The 24,316-nt window shown below is 38.3% G+C and overlaps 1 protein-coding gene across 1 annotated transcript in view; it reads left to right on the forward strand.

The window, feature by feature from the left end:
• Positions 1-24,316, forward strand: part of grin2da (glutamate receptor, ionotropic, N-methyl D-aspartate 2D, a) — a 277,394-nt gene that overhangs the window by 174,728 nt on the left and 78,350 nt on the right. The window contains exon 7 of the mRNA XM_038302815.1: positions 19,854-19,968. Within this exon, the coding sequence (XP_038158743.1) occupies positions 19,854-19,968 (115 nt within the window). The remainder of the gene's footprint in view (positions 1-19,853; positions 19,969-24,316) is intronic.

Below are 24,316 nucleotides of genomic sequence, written 5' to 3' on the forward strand. Positions count from 1 at the left end.
GAAAAGGATTTTTTTCTTAACACTTCTCAATTTTATTAGTATTTTAGTATCTTGATCTATCCTGTGTTCTCCCTGTGAAATATGTAGAGGGCCTTTTTCCTTACCGCCTCTCCTTTTCCCTTGTGGCAACTCAAATGGTGAGCTGCTCACCTCAGATTTTATTGATTTTACTTCTTTGTCTAACACCAACAGTGCTTGGCTTTCATGAGCTCTCAAACCATCCATTCATCATTATTTAGAAATCACATGCTGTTGACATGAACTGGTGCTTCACACATTATTCGTGCTTTGCTGAATTCAAAATGACTCCATAGCCTTTGAAATGCAGTTTTGCCCTCTATCAGGGATCCTTGGCTACCCCATTTATACTTGACTCCCTCTTCCAGTCCCCAAGTGACATTTTTAAATGATTGAAGAGCCACACTTATGAGTTATCCCATTCTGATGTGGAAGTTGACACTGGACCTGGAAAGCAACAACTATTCTTTATTGCACCCCTCCAGGTATGTTTGAGCTTAGAAAGTCAAACACTAAAGGAAGTTGTGGACACCCTTCGAGTTGGCTCAGAAACATCTGTTTCCAAAAGACTAACATTCATGAACTTTTCTTACAAAAAGAAAGGATCACATTATACATTAAATAATTATAAAAGCTGGCTATATTATGCCTCTGAATAAAACTCTAACATCTGACACAAATCTCTAAATTTTGACCTGCTGCTTAAAAAGATAACTGTTAGCCTCAGGTTTCTGTTTTTAAATAACATATTGACTTTTTTACGAATCACAGTTATAGCTTAATACTCAATATTTTCAAAGTTTCTCTGCTTACATGCAAAGTAAAAAAGAAATACTAAAGCAAATATTGCCATAACCACAGCAATGCGGCTGTACTCTGTTTTCTGGGGTTATCTGATTTCTAGAGTTATTTACAGTAAATCCGATTCCCCATTCTCTAATTTCCTGAAATCGCACTCACCCATTTAAACCCCCATGTACTAGTTTGTCGTTGTTGTTTAACATCTAACGTTTTACAAGAAAATGGCCGAACAAGGAAATAAGTGGAACTTTTTTTAGTTATCTGTCAGATTGGCCTGCGAGTGAGAAAGAAGCTGATTAAATAGGTTAAACCATTTTACAGTTGCATTATGCAGCTATATTTTTGGTGTTGAGGAAATTCTAATTTAGGTGCGGTTTGTTATTTAAATTTAGGAGCAACAGAAAATATAAGTGAAGCTGTCAGTATGAAAATTTATTTAAGTATCCATAGCTCTAACTACTTAATGGGGTAACACACTTCTTCTTTAATCATTGTTACGTAAAATGCATCAACAGGCATTAGTGGGGCTTTTACTGCTTGGCAACTTTGCTGAAAGCACATGTTTGCTGAGACTTTTAAAAAAGGGGCTTTAACTTGATTCAAGCTTGATGCTTCTGTTAGACCTATGTAGCCAAATTATGTCCTTCACCCTTTGTGGAAAGACCTTACGACTGGACCTAGGAAATTATGCAACTACTCGGACAATTCAATGTGGAAAATACGACAAGCAAGCAACAGCTCCTACTAGGGAGGGTTCACAAATATATCCATCAGTGAACAGCCAGTGATTTAGCTCCTAAAAACCATCACTATCAACAGGTTGTGGAAACCACCTGGAAAGAAATTACTGTTGGTGTTGGACGGCACGGAGACGCTGTGAAAACGTAAACAGCTGTGTTTTCTACCTCCTTATGTATTGCAGTGATGTATGCTTTCTGTTTGTGCCAAACACGCCCCTATAAATGCTTCAGATGCTGTGATGTGTGGCTCATTTTCTGCACAGATTGTTACGTCAAGCCTGCAGAAGCAAAGCGGCCCTTCCTGTAGGTCTAACAATTTTATAGAGAGATGTTAATAGTAGGGTCCATGTGAGCAAAGTACAGATAGAAAACCAAGGCATACCAGTCCCTTGAATCATAATTGTACTTTTTTTCAAGATCTGTAAATGTCTTCTTTTTTTTTATTTTTTAGGGAAAAAATGGAGGCAGTATGACTTGAATTTCAAGAAACTCAGTTGAATAAAACAAATCAGATTCTATGTTTTACTGATGTCCATCTCTGCTGAGTCTTAGACACACAGAAAGAATTGTTGTCTTTACCTCCCTGTCCCCACACTTTCATGGTCACAAGTCTTTCATTTGTATGCGGTGATTCATGCACAGACCTTGTTCTTCCTTTTATATGCTGAGCCTACGTGTGCAAATGCATATAATACAAGCATTAGTCTCCTGAATGTAAGAGCGTTCCAGAGGATAGGACCTGGCCCCACAGCAGTTCTATCATGAAATAAGAGACTATGAATCATTTTTGTCAGAAGGAGAGTATAGAAAAAAGTGGGAGAAAACAATCAATGCAGGATGGGAAGGACAGTAAAAGGGAAGAAAATCTCTATTTAAAAAGTTTAGTTTGTGATCAAGAAAGTTATTTAGGTTGAGAGGGTGTAATGCAAAAATTGAACCTGGTTGCAAATGCAATTAAACATAACAAAATCGCATAAGTCTGGATTGGACAAATTCCCAATATACTGTATATTTTAAGTGAATTCTGGTGTTTCAAAAGAAAATTTATTTATGCACACCAGTTTTTGCAGTTAAAGCTTTAAACATTAGTTAGTTTCCATGCTTAACTCTACATCTACATTATTTAAAAAAAAGATCCACATGAGTTTAACAGGCAGATTGCTTTTCTGATCATCATGTCTTCTCTGTGTGCAACGGGTAAACCTGCTGTCTTATTCTACCTCTCTAGCTCTGTTTACCCCCTCTGGGTTATTTCCATGTAGCTGCCATTAACACATCAATATTTCTTCAATAATCATGTATTCTTGAATATAATTACTTTGCTCAGCCACTTTTCAAGTGGGACATAAACAGTTTATTTCCTTTATTTTTGCATTTTCCTTTGTTGAGTTAAGGGGTGCCCCCTAGGTTCTTTGCGAAAACTGCACCTCGGTCTGTGTCAACTAAAAACATATAAAGCACTTCTATAAGTTTGTGAATGGTGTGGCACAGACTGATGCAACAACTCAACGTGGAGTACATCTCTAGGTTTAAGCTGCTTCAGAGATGAAGAGATCCTTTAGTGAAAGCCTGTTACACTCCAAGGTGCACAAAGTAGCATTATCACAGATCCTTCTTTCTGACTGTTATATCTTCTAATCTGTGCCAAGCTGATGTCCAGTAAATGTTTACAATCATAATGATATATTCATATAAGTTCTCTACTCATTAAGTTTTTTTTTTATTATGTGATATTTTTATAGTTTTACCAGTTATTTCAGTGTTTTTTACATCCACGCATAGTTTCTGTCCATGCATCTTCTTGACCTCTTATTCCTAAATGGGGTCGAGTGGGGGATTGGAGTTTATCCCAATAGTCAATGGGCTTTTGGACTGTGGGAGGAAGCTGGAGGACCTGGAGAAAACCCATGCAGACAGAGGGAGAACATGCAAAATCCACATAGAATGGTCCTGGTTCCCCCCGGACACTAACCCAGAACCCTTTTGCTGTGAGGCAGTGGTGCTAACCACCATACCACAATCCTGCCCAAACATGCATAGTTTTTTTTTTTTTAATCTTTTTCATTTAATTTCATTTTATTTTTTTCATTTCATCTGACTATGCCATTTTCTTTTTGCATGAGAGTTTTCCTTTGCTATACACTCTGTTCTAACCTTGATTTTTTTTCCATTGTATCTGTATCTTGTATCTGTCATAATTCTTGGCACTTGTACTGGTTTAATTCATCATTCAACACACCAAGTCAGCTTTGCCCCGTCACCATCAGCCTTCATTAGTTTCAACTGTTACCTGACTATAAAACCAACTCAGAGACCGGTCCCTAATGCCAGATTATTACGAGCCATCGGCCAGTCCAGCATTCTTCTGCCTACCTGAACCCTATCGGACCTGTCTTAGTGTGTTTTGGGATCTCTCACATGTATATTCAATTCAGTTTATTTCTATAGCGCCAATTCACAATACATGTAATCTCAAGGCACTTTACAGTTCACCAGATCATACAGTTAAATTGATTTTAAGTTTTCTATCTAAGGAAAACCAGTTGATTGCATCGACTTTTTGACTCGAATGCAATCTCACACACTAAGCATGCTTGTTGCGACAGTGGAGAGGAAAAACTCCCTATTAACAGGAAGAAACCTCCAGCAGAACCAGACTCAGTGTGCGCGGCCATCTGCTGAGGCCGAACACGGTTTAATGGCATATTCTGTGCTGTGACCTTGCTCCCAGATTCTCCCCTGGATTGTCTCTGGATCTCAGATCACCTGACTTTGACTCTGGACTGAATCTTGGATTCCGTACTCTGGTTTGTCTCCTTGATCATTCTCCCTGTCTCTCATGGATCTGACCCTGTGCATTTTCTTGGACCAACGGGTAATTATGAAGGACTCCTCCAAACCAACCTTGACGGAATCAGGAATCAACAGAGATTTACCAGTGATGTCACACACCAACCGGCTTCCTCAAAAACTCTCAAAGGTGCCCCTCAAGACGTTCGGTGAATCCCTCCATATGCGACAGCTTCATATTTTAATACTCTATTCAAAGGTCATATATTTCCTCTGGTTGAATTCTGGGTTTTCTGTTTCCCGGTCATTACACTTTTGTCTTGTTTATGGCATGTTTACAGTACTGCTGACAAAAAAGAGATATGCAGGCCAAACAAATAAGAGGATATACTTTGTCAATGCACTTTACTGTTGAAGCTGTTGACAACACCAATATCCATCTGAATGCTTCGTTTGAGTGATCCTCAGCAAAGCCTCTTTTTCTCCACACACCAGTCCCAGCTAAACATTAACATAATCTCTGCACTGCCTGAGACAATTTGTCTGCCTATAAGTATCAAAGGCACTTTGAGGATGGTGTTTTCCTTCCATTTATCACACCATATGAATGAGAATGCTTATAGTGATGTCTGCAGGTCAGTATAAAAATAATTAAGCCAGTCAGGATTTTTGTACCTAGGATGCTCACCGAGCAATAACAACAAATTAATTATACCAGTTGCAATATCTTTAAAATAAATTCAGAAAGGAACACTTTTCTCACTCTCTGTTTAAGTTTGGAGGCCTATTTGCTCTAATGTACTCTGTCTTCTCAGAGTGCTGGGAAATTCTCATTTGGTTTCTCGAGGCAAAAGCTCTCAAAATGTTTAATTTATTGATCTCACAGTGGAGAAATGCACTTGTTACAACTGCTCAATAGTCAAAATGAAAAAGAAGGCAACAAAAGGAGGAAAAGGTGCATGGGGGTATACACAGTGTGTCCAAAAACACACATACATGTTAAATTCATTAAAATCTAGGACTGGTCAGCATTTATGAAGACTCATGTGTTTTTCATCAGTAGTCATCTACCAGGGAACATTCTCTACTGATCCACACATGAAGACTTATGTGTTTTTCATTGAATATTTGCTTAAGAAAGAGTCACTTGTTTGCTTTAGTTCTTACTTACTAATGTGAGAAAAGCTGAAATATTCCTTGAGATTAGCTCTAATTTTCGTTGAACTGGTCTCTCCTGTCTCCACTAATTCCAAGGTTTTATCCTTTTGATTATGGCTAACTGCTCTTTTACATTGCCGATAAGTTGATCCCTGTTTTTTCTCTGTTACGTTTATTGTAGAAATTGTTTGGTCAAAATTCCTAAAAGCATTCTCCTTAAACTTTTAAATTCTTTTCATATTTATTCAAGAAGTTTATTTACTTTTGTCATTACTTTTTCCAATATTGAGCACTGCGCATCAGAGTCTAGCAAACCATGAAAAATAAATGCTGACCAATCCTAGATTTTAATTATGTGAAGCATGAAATGGGCTCTGATCATTCTGCTTCACACATCACTCTCTCTGTCACAGTTTTTTTTTTCTTTTCTGCTTTTTAAAGCCCTATCTCTTCTTTATTTGATGCTCTTTCTTCTTACTTCTGAGGAGGTTGCCATGGTTACAAAGAAAGCTTTCTCGCATCAGGCAGCAAAGAGGCGAATGTTTCCACTGATGGAAAATCGCTAAACTTCACACATGGCTGCCATTATTGGTTTTATATTCTTGCAGAAGTGTTAACCATTATTCCATAGCGTAAATCACACAGACAGGCATATAACTCTTACTGTGCTTTTCTCGTCCCTCTGCCTGGAGGAACCATATTCTATCTGTTGGTGGCTTTTAATGTTAGAGTTTAGTGATGTTACTGTATATCTTCTGTATTGTATATCTTTGCTGTTTTGTTATAAGTTTTCTCTTTTTATGCACTCTATCCTGTCTCAATCTCTTTCTCTCTTCCCTTCGTTCTTATGCCCTCTTTCTTTTTTTTCTTTCGCCTAAATTATTTTCAATAAAAATTCATATACAGTTATCAAGCAGAACCTTATGGAAACAGTCATAATGGTCTGCTTATGAAAGCAAATCTGTTTGGCTATCATCTAGCTCTGGGACATCTTTTACCAGAGCTATATTGGCAAAACACAACACAAAATATAAATAAATAAATAAATAAATAAATAAATAAATAAATAAATAAATAAATAAATAAATAAATAAATAAATAAATAAAAATGGGTTGTGTAATGAAGCTACAGAACTGTTCATTAAAAAAAAGAATCACTTTTTATAACCTTTTTTAAACATATAGTCATCTCATACATTTTTCATACTGTCAATCGTGTCATTTGCTATTATTTATATAACCTTCTCTGAAGATCATTGTGACATTATGTTTTTACTGGTCATCAGAAATACTTCAACTCCAAATAAGCAGTGGGAGTTGTTCAAGATGTGTTTTCCATTTTGATTATCCAATGCTTGTATAACAGGTTTGTTCAATGTGCGATCTAACGGTGCTGCAGTCATAGCAGCTCCTCAGGCTGAGATGGCCTTCGTCGTGATTGGTTAGAACAAACAAAGCTGAGCTGACAGCAGGCCAACAGCAGTGCAGGAAGCCCAGGGTAAACTCTTATCTCCAAGTAATGGATTACAGGTGCTGGTCATAAAATTAGAATATCATGAAAAAGTAGATTGATTTCAGTAATTCCATTTAAAAAGTGAAACTTGTATATTATATTCATACATTACATACAAACTCATATATTTCAGATGTTTATTTTGTTTAATTTTGATGATTACAAATGACAACAAATGAAAATCTCAAATTCATCATATCAGAAAATTAGAATATTACTGAAGACCAATAAAAACAAAGGATTTATAGAAATGTTGGCCAACTGAAAAGTATGAACATGAAAAGTATGAGCATGTACAGCACTCAGTATTTAGTTGGGCCTCCTTTGGCCTGTATTACTGCAGCAATGCGGCGTGGCATGGAGTCGATCAGTCTGTGGCACTGCTCAGGTGTTATGATAGCCCAGGTTGCTCTAATAGTGGCTTTTAGCTCTTCTGAATTGTTGGGTCTGGTGTATTGCATCTTCTTCTTCACAATACCCCATAGATTTTCTATGGGGTTAAGGTCAGGAGAGTTTGCTGGCCAATTAAGAACAGGGATACCATGGTCCTTCAACCAGGTACTGGTAGCTTTGGCACTGTGTGCAGGTGCCAAGTCCTGTTGGAAAATGAAATCTGCATCTCCAAAAAGTTGGTCAGCTGCAGGAAGCATGAAGTGCTCTAAAACTTCCTGGTATGTGGCTGCGTTGACCCTGGACCTCAGAAAACACAATGGACCAACACCAGCAGATGACATGGCACCCCAAACCATCACTGACTGTGGAAACTTTACACTGGACTTCAAGCAACGTGGATGAAGTGCCTCTCTTCTTTTCCTCCAGACTCTGGGACCTTGATTTCCAAAGGAAATGCAAAATTTACTTTCATCAGAGAACATGACTTTGGACCACTCACCAGCAGTCCAGTCCTGTTTCTCTTTAGCCCAGGCAAGACGCTTCTGACGCTGTCTGTGGTTCAAGAGTGGCTTGACACAAGGAATGCGACAGCAGAAACCCATGTCTTTCATACGTCTGTGTGTGGTGGTTCTTGAAGCACTCACTCCAGCTGCAGTCCACTCTTTGTGAATCTCCCCCACATTTTTGAATGGGTTTTGTTTCACAATCCTCTCCAGGGTGCGGTTATCTCTCTTGCTTGTACACTTTTTTCGACCACATCTTTTCCTTCCCTTCGCCTCTCTATTAATGTGCTTGGACACTGAGCTCTGTGAACAGCCAGCCTCTTTAGCGATGACCTTTTGTGTCTTGCCCTCCTTGTGCAAGGTGTCGATGGTCGTCTTTTGGACAACTGTCAAGTCAGCAGTCTTCCCCATGATTGTGTAGCCTATAGAACTAGACTGAAAGACCATTTAAAGGCTTTTGCAGGTGGTTTGAGTTAATTAGCTGATTAGAGTGTGGCACCAGGGGCCATCAATTTTGAACCTTTTCACAATATTCTAATTTTCTGATATGATGAATTTGAGATTTTCATTTGTTGTCATTTGTAATCATCAAAATTAAACAAAATAAACATCTGAAATATATGAGTTTGTATGTAATGTATGAATATAATATACAAGTTTCACTTTTTAAATGGAATTACTGAAATCAATCTACTTTTTCATGATATTCTAATTTTATGACCAGCACCTGTATAAACCCCTCAAGGCCAGAAAATCTCAATCAGCATACATTTAAATGCCCAGAAGATTTAACAGGAGAAATGGGGATTAGAATTTTCTTTTCAAATTTTCTTATTTTTTTTTGTTATATATTTGTCTTTTGTTTTGTTTTGTTTTTGGTTTAGTTTATCACTCGTTTACTGGATAAAGTCACAGATTTTTTTCAAATTTTTTATTTTTCCTGTGTCGGCTTGGAGTGAATGGGAGGAAAAGGGTTTTAACCAACCAGCCTGAAATATTGCCTTTCGGTTGCTATCTTGTACCTCTTATTTTAATTCATCTTTTCATCCGTTCAAATTCTCCTGACTCCTAATACCTTTAACTATCCCTCTCTTTCATGTCATCAGTTAGAAAGTCATAAAGATAAGCTTCATTTTTAACAGGACGGAGGCACAGCTGTCATGTGTCTCACTAATCAATCTGTTGATCAAATTTCACCCCATCTCTGGTCTTACACTCTGAGCTTTTCTCAGCCTACATGTGAAGCAGCTTCAGCCCCTCCTTTACTAACCTGTCTTCTGTAGCCCTCTTCCTGCCCAAACGCTACTTTTTTTGTGATTCTTATATAAATAAAATTGCATTTAATAATTTTTTTTCATGAATGTGCTTTGATTGAGTTGGAATATTTCAACAGTTTAATGAATTGCAGGGTGAGCATATAAGTTTGACATATTCCCAGCTAACTTGACTCTAAAACTGAAAAAAGAAGCATCCTTGAACAACACTGAGATGGGTTTTGCACTTTGTGTTTTTGTGTAACTTTTCATCTTGATGGAAAGTGAATATTTGTGGTATGCTTGCATTTAGCTGAAGTTTTTATTCATTAGCCTTTTTTCCCACAGAAGATAAGCTTTTCCACAGCACGCTACCAACATCATGCTTCCGTGAGGTGATTGTGAAGAGCAGCCTTCATGAAGCATAACATTTTCCATGCTGACCAGGCATTTAACTATCTTCCCATTTACCAGAGTGCATGTTTAACTAGGTCCCCTAAAAGGTTTGTTTAAAAAAGTCTTTCTTGAAACTTCCAAACAGGCTTGATTTTTCAAAAAACATATCAAACAATTCACATTAGATTCTTCTAGGTGAGCTGTCTAACTTTACAGCTCTATAGTTACCAGATTTAGGGGCAACTATCCTCGTGGGATCAGTCACTTTAGATGCTCAGTCATGTTTTGCCTTCATGCCCTTTAAATTATATGACATTTTTCTTGTAGATGGTTAATCAATCTACCGGTCAAACAATAACATTTTATTTATAAAATGCTATACAATAAAACACAACCTTAAAAAAGTGAAGTAAAATAAAAAAGTAACAAGAAGGCTAATAGATGAAAATACATTATATCTAAATAGTATTAAAAATTGTGATCGTACAAGTAGACATCTTTTCGTGTCAAAAGCCAAACTGAACACATGCGTCTTTGGGGGGGGGGGTTGATGGAGTACAGAGAGTTCCACAGTTAAATCTAGCCAATGAAAAGCCTGATCCCACCACTGTTTACACCTCAACTGTGAGACCACCAGCAGGTGATGTTCAGAAGACTGAAGGGCTCTGCTGCATTGGTGGTGGTGGTGGGGGGCAAAATGTCCCTGAGTAAAGATGGAGTAAGGGCCGTGGATTGGCCTGAAAGATACAAAAGGATTTTTAGATGGATGCTGAACTGAACCTGGTGCCGACGGAGGGAATAAAGAACCAGAGTGATGTGGTCAAGCAGAGTGGCATTCTGGATGAGATGCCGACACTGCATGAAGTAATGAGTTGCTCTCAGTTGGATAAAGTTTGGATATATTCTAAGAACAGATTGGTTAGAAAAACAACCAAGCTAGTTGGTTAAAACTATTTTGGTTATAAGATGTAAATTAATGGTTATACGATGTAATGAGCAAAATCTAAGCAAGCCACTGATTACTGTTGTCAAATTTGTGTTAAGTAGTATTGCTTTCCACTACTAGTTGCCATTACTAGTGGCTTTAGCTGTAAGACAAAGACTCCAAATCTTAAGATTGTTGGTATGAAACCCATATTAGACTTTTGAAAGATTAGATAATACTTAAAAAGTATTTTCGGAAATGTGACTAATTTGTATTGGTTTGGCGCAGATGCGCTGATCTGTCCCAGAAGCATGATCCGTCCTGCACATGCACAAACAGATAAACGTCCGGGTGTCCATAAATAATGTAATTGTGGTACTAAAACTACTTATTCCTATCCTTAACTCACTAAAGAATGCTAATACACATTTAAAGAAAAATGTTTTATGACTTTTGTGAGACAATTTTTATGCTTTTTACATTTTCTTCTTTAAACCGCTTCTCTGACGACATCATCAGACATGCTCAGAGCAGTCCTGCAAAATATGATTAAACCGTGTTTATCTGCATTTTAGTTATTTCTTTCTTCAGATTATGCACTATATAGCATAAGGTTAAAACTAAAACATAAAACTCAAAAAGACTAGATTTATGTTTAAATCTAAAGCCAAAAAAGTTAGTCACCGGAAGTAGCATTGGCTCACATTTCCAGTGCAAATCGGAAGGCATTTATTTTCTCAGGAAATACATTATCATTATTATTAACCTTTGGCACATTATATTTTAGTATTTTTCCTATTTTTGGGAAGGGAAAACATCATTTATGTTTATAACAAAATAAAAGCGAGGACGGCCCGGATGTATAACTGGATGCGCATTCGCAAATGCGCTGATAGCGCATGCACAGGACGGATCGGATAGTAACATGCACTAGTACAAATATAGATTGGGTAAAAACACTGCAAAATTAGATTGGTTGGTTTAGCATTGCCATATTTGCACCAAAACTTTAGCTGTCTGTTTGAGTTTATATCACTAAAATGGCAGAAAAACAGTGTACATTAAATAATTCTTGTCTTCTAAGAAATTTGACAAAAAACAAACATACAAAAGATTTTATTATTCACATTAAGCATTACCAATTGTAAAGGAACTTAAATGGGAAAAACAAGAAAAACAATTACAAAAAAATCACAGATTATATTACTAACTGCACTCCGGTAGTAGTTGGTAACATGTTCACATTATGCTTCATGGACTGTGGGGATTGCTGAACCATTTAGGCCAAATGGTTCAATGCCTCATGAGTCTTCATCTCACCACTACTACTTAGTTACATGATTCTTCAATTTATTTCTGTTAGGTTAATGGTTTCATTTACATTTTGTGTCATTCTAATTGTTTTCTGGTTGTATTTGAGTTCCTATGTATTTCTTAGTTACTCTCTGTTGCCCTCTTGTTCCAGTCTCCTTCTCCTTGGTCATTTCTAGATCATTCAGTCCACACCTGCTCCCAATCAGTTAATTGCCCCATTATTTTTGTCTGTTTGGCTTATATACTCCTCCTCTGGAGTTACTCAGTGCTGGATTCTCTTCATTCCCTCGTTCCTCGTTGTTCTGGTTCCCGTGTTCCTTGATTCTGTCATTCTGGATTTATGCTTCTGTTGCCCCTATTCGATATTAAACCTAAAAGAAACCACCTAAGCTTCCTTCTATGCATTTCAGTCCTCAAAAAACCTCTAAAAAAGTTTTTGTTTTTACATTTTTTTTGAAAGATTTGTATTGTAAAGTGAAGCATGTTCAGTGGCATCCTGCCATCCAGAACTCAACCTGTTTTGCTTCCTCAGACTTATTTCTGTCTGTCCTTCCTTTCAATAATGTTTTTATCTTTTTTTCCTTATTCACTGCCTCATCCTGTTTGTCAACTTCTTTTGTTTTCGCCCTAGTAAGGCTTCACTCCATTTTTTCATGGTTTTAACCTCTAGTTTCTACTGCTTAACCTTATTCTCTACTAACTGCATCGAGGTAAAGTTAAGTTAGATAAAAATAGAATCTGAAATTGCAGATAAAAGGAAAATAAGACAAAAAATAAAGAAGGAAGCATAGAGTCACCATCAGAATAATAATACTTGGCAAAACCAAAGGAACTGTTTTCTTATGCCACTCTGAACCTTATAAAAGTATTTTTTTCTCTCTGGTGGAAGCCCTTGAAAGAGGAACTCTAGAGAGGCTTTAAGATGTCGGTCTCTATCATCTGCTCATGGACATGGCACCTGATCTTAGGCCTCATCTTTCTAAACTCTAGCAATGAGGTCTGAAGAGTCTGAATTAAATAGAGATTAATACAGAAGCACATTGGTCAGAGCCTTTTGGTCAAAGTTTTCTTTTCTGGTGGGTGTAGTTGTTTTTGTGGCAGCTAAGCTGTATTTATATTAGCTGATGATTTAAATCAGAGGCTGCAGGCTGAAATTATTACTTACACAATTCATATTGTGATGTTCCCACTGATATAATGGTTGCAGTGTTTATCACTGCTTTGCTAACCTGACAAATGCTCGATGGATGTTGTGATTATGAGGTGGGGAAGAATTTTATGTTAGCGAAAGCTGAAAGTGATTCAGCTAGCAGCCATCCCTTCATTTCAATTGAAGTGGGAGTCTAATTTCACTGTCATTCCTCAGTTATACTTCACCTGCGTGGATCTGGGATTTATATGAGCAAAATAAATACATTTGAAAAAACTCTTAGCTCATGTATTTATACTGAATCTTCTAAGTGGGGAGCTTGGAGGGGAGTGGCAGCCTAGTGGTTAGGGCATATAGCTTGGAATCCTCAGGTTCTAAGTCCGAGCCCCAGTCCCACAGACTGCCACTCTGGGTCTCTGAGCAAAGACCCTTAACCCCCGATTGCTCCCCGGGCACCCTACGATGGGAGCCCACTGCTTCCCAAGGGGATGGGTTAAATGCAGAGGTAAATTTCTCCACTGTAAGATCAATAAAGTTCAATTATTATTATAAGAGTATGATGAGCTCTCTGTGCCTGCAACCAGGAGAATGCTCAAATATAGCAGGAATGAAATGAACAATGAAAAAAATAATGCAAACGTTTTTGGCATTTAACTTATCTTATTTAGTTACTTTAACACTTTTGTGTTTTATGTGTTTTAACACTAAATTGTTTTATGTTAGCAGGGTAGGACATAAAACAATTGTGTTAAAGTACTTAAATATTGCATTATCTTTTCAGTGAAAACCAAACTCTTTATATGCAAAGTGGAAGCCAATTATACAGAAAATATATATATTTTTTCAAATAATATCGTGCTCATTACTGTATTTCGTCACCAACTGGACATAAATCCTAAGCCTATGTAGTAACATTGTTTGTAATGTAAATGCACTGTCTCACACAAACATTAATTAGACCCCTTGCTGTGTACATGTGCACCCCGGAGCAGGGTTCCTCATACCGTTTGGATCCTATTTACATGTTTCCTTTACATATCTTGAGGTACAGAGTTATCTAAAACTAATTTAATAATAATTTAGCATAATACTAGAGAGCTGGATGCAGAATTTGCAATGGACTGAAATTTGTTGCCCAGCAGGCCACATCCATGACGAGCTGAATCCACACAGAAAAATTAGAATCTAAAGATGAACCCACATGAAGCTGTACGTGCAATAGGCTTTCTAATACTTATAGAAAACTGATAATAGGAGCGATAACGGTGCTACAGAAGTAAAGAACGAAGGAAGACCTGGAGGGTAATAAAACAACAGATGCAGGTAAAACAAAATAGGAACGTGTGTGCTCCTGATGACAGCAGCAAAATGTGTTGATGTAAAAACCACAATAAAGTGAATAGATTATAAAACACAGCCACAACTCTGAGGTTCACCATATTTGCTGTTTGTGTCAAATCATACTTATTAAGGGAGGGACTTTATTGGCTTATATATGCAAATGTGCCTCACTTGTGAGGTGAGCTGTAAAAAGTTCTACTCTTTTGTCGTTTTTTTACAGCTAGCTAATAGCATATAATGGCTGTCTTATAACACATTAAGGACTTTCAAATATTTAAATATCATAGTTAGAGTTTCTTTTCATAAAAGACATGCACTGTATCTTTTTACAAATAATGCATAATAATATCTAGACTTGGGCAGCATAAAATTATTAATTTGATGAAAAAAAATATTAGTAACTATTTTATAAATTTCCAAAATACATTAATATTTACTTGTGGCCATGCTGCAGAGCATCTGTTTAAGTCTGCACCAACCTGACATATGAGGACACATAAGATGGAGCTCAAGTGTTGCCCGATTCTAGTAGCTCCATGATGGAGCTGAGAATGGTTTTGTTCATGCCATTACATTTATCCGATTTAAGAAAAAAAATAATAAATTGGAAGCAAAGCAAGGGTGGATATCAGACAAGCTTTGAGCATTGGTCCTCGCTTAAGAAGGCCAAATGGCTGAGAAGCCACACAGAGGTTGCTGCCTTTCTTCTGAAATGGTAAGTTAAATGTTAGGTCTAGGTTGCAGGCCACACTGTAAGTGGCAGGTACAAGCTATCACCTTTAAAAATACCACAAACAGGTTTTACTTTCTCCACAGAATCCTCAAACCTATTACCCCCAAGAGTTTGTAAAAAATTTCCCTAAAACTAATTTTAAGTTATCAAGGGAATATAAAATGTTACTGGAAGTAAAACTAAGCCACTTTGAGAAAAGTTGGTCTTTTTCATGTAATCAACTTGTTTATCCTAATTCTAATATGTGCAACAGTTAAACAATAATCAACCATTGCTTCAACTTCTCTGGGCATATGGAGTTCTGCGTTGACATTATCTCTTTTCCATCCATTAACAATGGTCTATTGTATCTGTCGCTTTTACAGATAACAAAGGGAGCACAGGAATCAGCTCTTATCATGGCTGACAGATATTTCAGGGACATTTCTATCAGTAAGGAACTCTCTTGGGGTGGGAGAAAAAAATTCCATTGAACTGAATGCTTTCTCGTCCTGTCCTTTTTTCATGTGTCGGGTTTTACACAAAGGCAACTGCACAGAAACTGTGCAAATGGCTGGCACAAAAATGCTTTCGTCTGCACTTATCTGCAGATCATCTACTGATAAGCCAGTCATGCGAAAACAAAGTAGGAGAAGTCAGCTGAAAATATGTCATCATGAAATCTTAGGTTGGCTGGAGATTTATTTGGAGTTGGTCATTGGACTAAACATGGAATAACTGAATGCAAAACAGCTGAGATTTCTTTGATCAATTAGATAAACTTTACTTTTAAAGCATGGACGAAATTTTGATTATACAATTGGTGGGATACAAGTATTTTTTTATATAACAAATTTTTTAAATACCTAAATAAACACGCTGTGAAATAACCCTGTAGAATGACTATAAAGGACTATAAAAAAAAGAAAAGAAAAAAAAGCCACCATATGTGGACAAACTGCATATATACTGATCCTGATATAAACATTTTGGTTAGTTTTACACTTATTAGGAGCTTGGATATATAAAATCACATTTTTAGATTCCTTACTTGATGATATATATATATATATATATATATATATATATATATATATATATATATATATATATATAAATAATTTTGACTTATCAGCACTTATCATTACTTATCCACCCCCAAGCCCCCCGATTATGACTGTGATTTAAAGGAACCTTAACTAATATCTGAATTCACACACTCGCTCACAGAAGAGATCTCAGGCTGGAGAGACTTAAAGGGACAATATGCAAAATTTTTTCGGTTAAAGTCACTAATTTTAATACATTTCCAAAAACTTCTGAGACCAGCTCTGCATATTCGATGCTTTGATTTAAATGTAGGGCATGCTCCACATCATAATGTGTTTGCAGAAAATAAGTGAAGCCCCAAAAGTTTACATATAATTAGGGGTTCTTCACCTGCAGTTCATGAAGGATTGTTTTTTGGGGGGTTTGGTTAGATTTTCTTTAAACTTTGCCTGTGTTTGTAAGGATGCTTTAATTAGGTTGCATCACTTAGCTTTTTTCCCTTTTTTTAATGTTTCTTGAGGGAATATATCAAAAGTAAAGCTATTGTGTTTTCTCTTCTGCTACCCCTTCATCATGAAGATGCTCCCTGCATCTAACCTTTCAGTACTACAAGTTCAGCTGAGCATTTTCTCCTGCAATGTTTGCATGGTTTGAGTTTATCTGATTTGTTCTTTTCTGCTTTGTGAGCCTGTGCAGAAATACAACTGAGGGAAACTTTTTAGGAGTTCTTCTCCCTTTCTGGCCTCTTACTTCCTGCCTCACATTCTCTTGTCTCATTTCTTTCACTCTGTGATCTCTACTTCACAGCAGTGACATTTTCCTGTTATATACACCAGTGTCTGTCTCCCTGAAGAGAAAAAGGTTTAATGTCTGCACCTAAACCTTTGGTTTCCTTGACTCATGTTTTTTTTTTTTTTTCCCATCAGAGTACAAACAGTCTCTGGGATGCCTATTAGACTATTTTGTTTTAGAAACCTGTGTAAATATAGAACACATTCCTGTTGGGAACTTATTAAGTGAACAAATAAAAGGGGTACCCTTTTCACTAGTATTGCACGGTTTGGTGAAATCATCTCTCTGGAATGTCCTAAACCATTGTTTAATTTAGCTTCCTCTCAGACCATTAGCAGCTGTTTTACATAATCAATAGAATAGGTGTATTATGCAACAAACTCCCTGAAGCATTACAGTGTGAAACCACATTAAACATTTAAAGAAAATCATTGGACAAAGTAGATGCTAAGACTCTTTGAATTGTGCTGCCTACTACTGGTAGAAATATGAAAAACCCTGACATATATTAATCTCTTGTGTTTTATTTAGGAAAAAAAAAAGTTCACTATTGCATTTATTTTTTCACATCGGTAAAAAAAGTTGTTTCAGCTGAATCCCAAACCACTGAACTTTCCTTTTAAAAGAGAAACAGCTTATTGATACATTGCTACTGCAGATTTTGAGCCGAACAACATTGTGTTCGGTAAGTTTCCATTGCTACTATTGTATTCTGTCTTTATTTCAGCAATTTCTTTGTATGGTATACAAAAACACAAAAAGAACCCTCTCTGTCCCACCATCACAAATGTAAACATCTGGAATTGTCCCTCTGAAAACCAGCATACCAGATGTAGAAAACCAGGAACAATCACATAGCACATGAACAACAAAAGACTCCAACAATCCAGAAGAACAAGGGGTCACTATTTAATTTGCATCTGACTTGGAATGTGCTTAAGAGGATGGAACTCGATGCTGCTTAAATACATAGGAGTCAAAACATCTTCAAAAAACCTCTTCCAATTTAAGCCTGTTTTGTGGTGAGAATTTACACCAAAAATATTTGTTGAATAAGGAAGAAATAAGGATGGATTATCACTTTAGACTTACCAAAAAAGTTAAAAGACAATTCACTTGACATTGTTTCCATGTTTGAAGACGTTTTGCTTCTCTGCCAGAAATTTTTTTTTAATTCCAAATGTCCGAAATAGTGTCAATTTCAAGATTTTATAGAAAGGACCAAAAACAAATTGATCCGGAAGAACGGGGTCGTCCCTTTGGAATGAAGATCGTTTGGGTTCTTTGTTAGCCTGCAATACCCGATACATGTCTATGTGTCTGAAAGGGGGGTTCATTAGAGGGACGGACCCGTTTGTTCAATTTGCATGTTTTTAAAACCAAAACAAGGATTTGATTTTGGTCCCCTCTATAAAGCCTCAAACTCAATGCTATTTCAGACATTTAAATTGAACAAGCTTCCTGGATGGAAAGGAAAACGTTTTCAAACTTGGAAATAATGTCCAGTGGATTGTTTTTTTTTACTTTTTTGGAATGACTATGACGTGGATGGCTGAGAATCTTTACCAGCACAGTTTAGACTTAGAGTTAAGGCTGATTTATACTTCAAAACTAGGTCGTTTGCGTAGGTGTCGCAGTGAACGCAAAAACGTCCCCACCCCCTCTGTACACATTCTGCTTCACTTCTCCCAAATTGTAGGTGACCGCAGACAGTACCGCAGATATGAGGCCTCTGGTTGGTCAAATCTACATCCGCTTGCCAGCTTGTTTTGTTTGTATGACTGCAATTGCGGAAAACAACTCGTGAATTTGGACCAGCTACAGTAGAAGAGCGAGGTACGCGAGAACACTGGGACCCTTTTTCCATCTGGATCCCTGCTCTTTTTCGCCCTCATGTTCCTCCGTTGTCGGACAAACTCGCCCACACTTCCTCACCGCCTCGGCTGTATCTACACCCACAGCTAGTTCCTGATTGTCCCTCTTGCAACCAGTGCAACAGTGATCAAATGTAAACAGTGTGGGAGAAAAATAAACATGGTGCAAATGAGTATAGTGTCTAGTCCTCCATCTGGAGGAACTGTGATGCTTTAACCTGATGGTCCTTTCAAGGCTTGGGGAAGCTTATTGGTGTGAAACAGAACTGAAACTCTGACAATACTGCAAGATTAGAGAGAAATTCTACCAATAAATTGAACATGGTTTACCTATGGTTTCTTTCTGTGAAAGTGAAAGCCCTTTGGGAAACTCCTCCAACTCCCATTGTCATTGTGACACAGCGCACACAAGTGAACACTGCACACCATGAAATTGCATTTATGCCTCACCCGTGCAAGGGGGCAGCCCTCAATGGCGCCCCAAGGGAGCAGTGTGGCAGGACGGTACCATGCTCAGGGTACCTCAGTCATGGAGGAGGATGGGGGAGAGCGCTGGTTAATTACTCCCCCCACCAACCTGGCGGGTCGGGAGTCGAACCGGTAACCTTTGGGATCCAAGTCTGACACCCTAACCGCTCACCCACGACTGCCCCGTATCTGAACAATACTTTAAAGAAATAACGTTAACATACAAGTTGTTTACTAGATCCAATAATTGTCATCTTTCCTGGATCTAAATACTATTCTAAGCTGCAGAGTTCATTGAAAGAGTGGGGACAATAAAAAGACCCAGAACTGTGGTTGATGCAGACTGTTTGAAGGAATGGACAAAGACTCTTATCATGGTTGCCCCAACCTTGACAAATGTTTACATTAGAGAGGTCTGTGCTGTTCTATAAAAAAAAATATATAGATATATCTTTACAACGTGCATGCATGGGGAATATCTGTAAATAATTTTAACATGTCTGAATAGGGAAGTTAATTGTAGAGTAAATATGCCCAATTTTATCGTAGGATGTTTTTAAGTTTGTGCTATTGTCTCTGTTTCTGCCATAGCACCAAATCATTTCCAGACTGTATTTAATGAAGCCACATGTTTCTTTTCTGTTCCCTAAATTACATCACAGGTATTTCACCAACATTTCCCTCAGTGGACGAGATTATTCCTTCAACAGCGATGGGTACCTGTCCAATCCCCTGATTGATGTCATTTCCTACACCAACGGCAGAGGCTGGGAGGAGGTCAGTTATACAGCTGTTCACTTTGCTGCTAAATTTCACAACACAGCAACTAGATAGACTAACCGTAATTTCACACTCCATCAGACACGGGAACTCATCACTGTACATGTTCACCTCTAAGCTGTCGCACAGCTCTGTCTCTCCCCTATCTCATTAGATCTCCCCCTCCTTTCCTCTCCCTCTCTTGTCTAGGCTTGTCAGCCTTGTTAGTCAGTGCTAACTCATGGAACAATATCCTCGACATCAGAGGTTGTGTTTAACAGTCGTACAGTAATACCACCAAATCCAAGGTCATGCCCTCTGCTAAAACCTTTCAGTTTTACCTCTCTTCAGACCTCCACTACAAAGAAACAAGCAAACCTCTTTTTCTGCTTTTTACCCTGAGCTCCATTTGCTGCTGACCTTTTAAGACTCAGCATGTTTATCACTGCAAAGCAGTCTAAAGAATTGCTTGGTTCGATAAAACAGATGTGAGGTTAGTCTTTAACTTTTCAGATAGGTTAAAGGTCTTTAGACATGCGCAGAATACATAAACCAGATAATCTGCAGGTAGCCATAACCTATTATGTATCTTAGATGTCTCTATATGCATTGAGTTCATATCTTACCGAACCTATATGGAATACCCATTAAGTCATCTTTTGTTATTTTTCTCCATTTACCACACTGATAAACTAATTTTCCAGTTTTTGTTACAGGGACTGATTGGCCTTCACCCTTATTGTCATTTTAATTGTATTTACTAGTTATTTTTAGAGGCTTGGCTGTCATACATCCACATCATCATCATGTTGTACAGCCTTAATAAAGCTCCATATAAGGATGGATTAAAGTACGTTTCTGCAATAAAGTTCCTTTGGATTGGGAGCAGATTTGGAAAAAAATGTTACGAACAACATTAACTGGGAAGAAAAGACCCCAGTGATCAAAGAGCTGCAATAGAAAACGCTTTGGTTGGCAGCGGAGGAAGCTGTAGGTCAGATATAAGAGTGGTTATACAACGATTTCTAAGGAAAATGATAGGTTTTCTATTTTAGTTTTACCACTTTTCTATGAATTTTTTATTTTTATTTTTAAGTTTCATGGAAATCATATAACTGCACTTAAAGGTGCAGTATGAGATCTTTTCTGATGCATTTTTTTTACCATGTGGCTTGAAGATCTCCCCACAGCCGCTTAGCAAGCAGTGAAATAGAAGGTCTGGAAGTAAAACTAAAATAAATGGTCCCCGCTACAGTGAGAAATCAACGAATAACCCCAACCAATGCTGAAACATTTGGTTTCAGCACCAAATGTCAGACATCTACAAAAAGTCAAATAAGGGCAGGGATGAAGTTTTCATAATTTTTGTTGAATGTTTTCAGTCAAACATGTATTATGTGATAATTTCTAGAAAATTTGAAATCTACATAATACTCATAGGCCCACTGCCAGAATTTTTCAAATATAGCATTACTGAATTAACTATTTGGGATGTTCTACCCATAGCACAGTACCTACTGTAATTGCTCGAATCATGTGTTTTGACATTTTCTCATGATAGTCGTGCATAATATTTGCGTTCTTTCATTGTCGTTTTTATTATTTAAAAATATTTACAATTTTAAAAGGTAAATTCTTTATTTTAAAGAGTTATTCAATTAAAAAAATTAAATTAAATAAATATCAAATTAAATTACCACATTGCTTTTAAATCTAAGTATTTCAAAAGTAATGTAGGAAATGGGCATAAACTCAACATGGAAATATGATGAAAGTGTTTGCTTTATCTAATGTATGTGCTGGTTATGAATCAGTAGACATCAGTGGTACAGTCTATATATTTCACTTTGAAAGGATGCTTGAAGCAAGTATCCAACTGTAGACAACAAGAGAACCAAAATATATTATCAGGTAGAAACCATAATATGAGGCTGTGAATTTTTGCTCTCTTAGTTTCAGTTTTCCTGCTTATGGGTACACATCAATCAAAAAATAGAGAAAAAAAAGTTGCGAGAGCACAAAGGGCTCAAATTTCTCTAGTGTTTCAAAGGATTTTAAAATTATGTTTTAGCAACTGCAGGTATCCTTAAAAGTATGACACAGAGCAGAAGCCAGATTATGGGATGGGGTAAAAAAAAAAAAAAAAAAATAACTGAATCATCAAGACAGTTATAAAAAATGTTTTGCATTGTATCTACTAGTTTTAAAGAGATATGAGTTAAGAACTTTCATTAGAAAAGTATTTTAAACTTTATAATGGTGCAAAGGCCTTCAGTATAGTACAGAATGGAGAATACCAGCATGCCTTTCTGCTGTTTTTGTTGCTACAGTATTAATACCTTGGGTTTTTAATAAACTAAAGGTATAAGTCATCATTTATGCTTAATGAGAGAATTCAAAAAGAGGAAGAAACCGACAGCAGACAGTAAAACTTACAGCCTTTATGTCACTGTATCTTCAAGAGCTGTTCTTTTTTGCAACAATACAAAAAATGAGGTTTTTGAACCAGGGACTTGACTGCTTTATTGCTAGCCTCATGGGGCCACATGGAAACGCCAAAAAACTGTAGAAATGGCCATTGATTGGCTTTGGTTCCTCCCCTCGGTATTGGCCTGGGGATGAACTGTGCCAATAGCGGAGCAAAATTGAAGATGGGATCTGATGGCGCCACCTACGGTCGCCCTGGTCCTCTCGTGCGCCCTGTTTTGTCTGTTTTTGTTAGTTAATTGTGCGTCTGCATGCTCTTACTCCCGTGAAGAGCTTCTAAACATTAGAGCTACCACTCCTAAGGATTTATTACCAGTTTTTTTAGTTTCTGCCGTGGACTCGGTCCTATTTCTGGCCAAGAGAGGAAGACGCCGTAAGAGAGGCAAACGTGCCGGAGCTCTTGTGCGCCTTCGCAGACGGGGGACACGCACGCCTTTACCTGGCGTATTTCTTTCTAATGTCCGAGCTCTCAGCAACAAGATGGATGAGCTGGCGCTGCTCATGAGAAGGAACAAAGACCTTTCCTCCTCTTGTGTTTTGTGCTTCACGGAGACATGGCTCAGCGGACAGATCCCGGACAGCGCGCTACACCTGGAGGGATTTCAACTCCTCCGTGCGGATCGCAGCGCGGAGCTCTCCGGAAAAACAAAAGGCGGCGGAGTCTGCTTCTACATCAACAACAGCTGGAGCACCGATGTGACGGTGATCTCACAACACTGCTCTCCTTCTCTGGAATATCTCTTCATTAACTGTAAACCATTTTATTCTCCCCGTGAGTTTGTTTCATTCATCCTGGCGGCTGTATACATCCCACCCGCCGCTGACGCACGTGAGGCTCAGCGCGCGCTGTCGGACCATGTCTTACATGTGGAGCGGACTTTTCCTGACTCTCTTGTTATTGTGCTTGGTGACTTTAACAAAGTAAATCTGAGTCAGGAGCTACCCAAATACAGACAGTTTATTAAATGCCCCACCAGAGAGCAGAACACTTTGGATCACTGTTACACAACAGCAAACAACGCCTATCGCGCCGTCCCCCGTGCCGCCCTCGGACTATCAGATCACGTGATGGTCCATCTCATACCCACATATAGACAAAAACTGAAGCTAGCTAAGCCTGTAGTTAGCACAACTAAGATCTGGACCAGTGAGGCTGTGGAGGAGCTCCGCACGTGTCTGGAAACCACAGACTGGGAGGTGTTCAGGGCTGCTACAGATAATCTGGACGAGTACACTGACATTGTGACCTCTTACATACAGTACAATGAGGAGCGCATCCTACCAACGCGCACCAGGGTGCGTTATGCAAACGACAAGCCCTGGTTCACACCTAAGCTCGGCCAGATTCGACGAGAGAAGGAGGCAGCACGCAAGAGCGGGGACAGAGACAGCTACAAAGAGGTGAAATACAGGTTTAGCAGGGAGATGAGGAAGGCTAAATCTGTGTATGCAAATCGCCTCCAGCAGCAGTTCTCTGCCAACGACTCTGCCACAGTGTGGAGGGGCCTCAGGGCTATTACCAACTACAAGCTCAAAGCCCCCCGAGCTCTGAATGACCGGGCACTGTGTGAAAGACTGAATACACACTACTGCCGTTTCGACTGTCCCAGAGCCGTTAGCACCTCTCTGGTCTCTCCAGCCACCCCCTCCTCCCCCAACACAACTGAGGCCACTCCATCAAAGGCCCCCTCAATCCACCCCTTGTCCCCCCCTGCCCTCTGCATCCTGGAGCAGGACGTGCACAGACAGTTTCTGAAGCTGAACACCCGTAAAGCTGCTGGCCCTGACGGCGTTTCTCCCTCCACCCTGAAACACTGTGCCAGCGAACTGTCTCCTGTCTTCACTGACATTTTTAACATCTCCTTGGAGTCATGCCATG

The sequence above is a fragment of the Cyprinodon tularosa genome, unplaced genomic scaffold (assembly GCF_016077235.1).
Source record: "Cyprinodon tularosa strain WSP-4 unplaced genomic scaffold, ASM1607723v1 ctg5, whole genome shotgun sequence".
Classification (NCBI taxonomy): domain Eukaryota; kingdom Metazoa; phylum Chordata; class Actinopteri; order Cyprinodontiformes; family Cyprinodontidae; genus Cyprinodon; species Cyprinodon tularosa.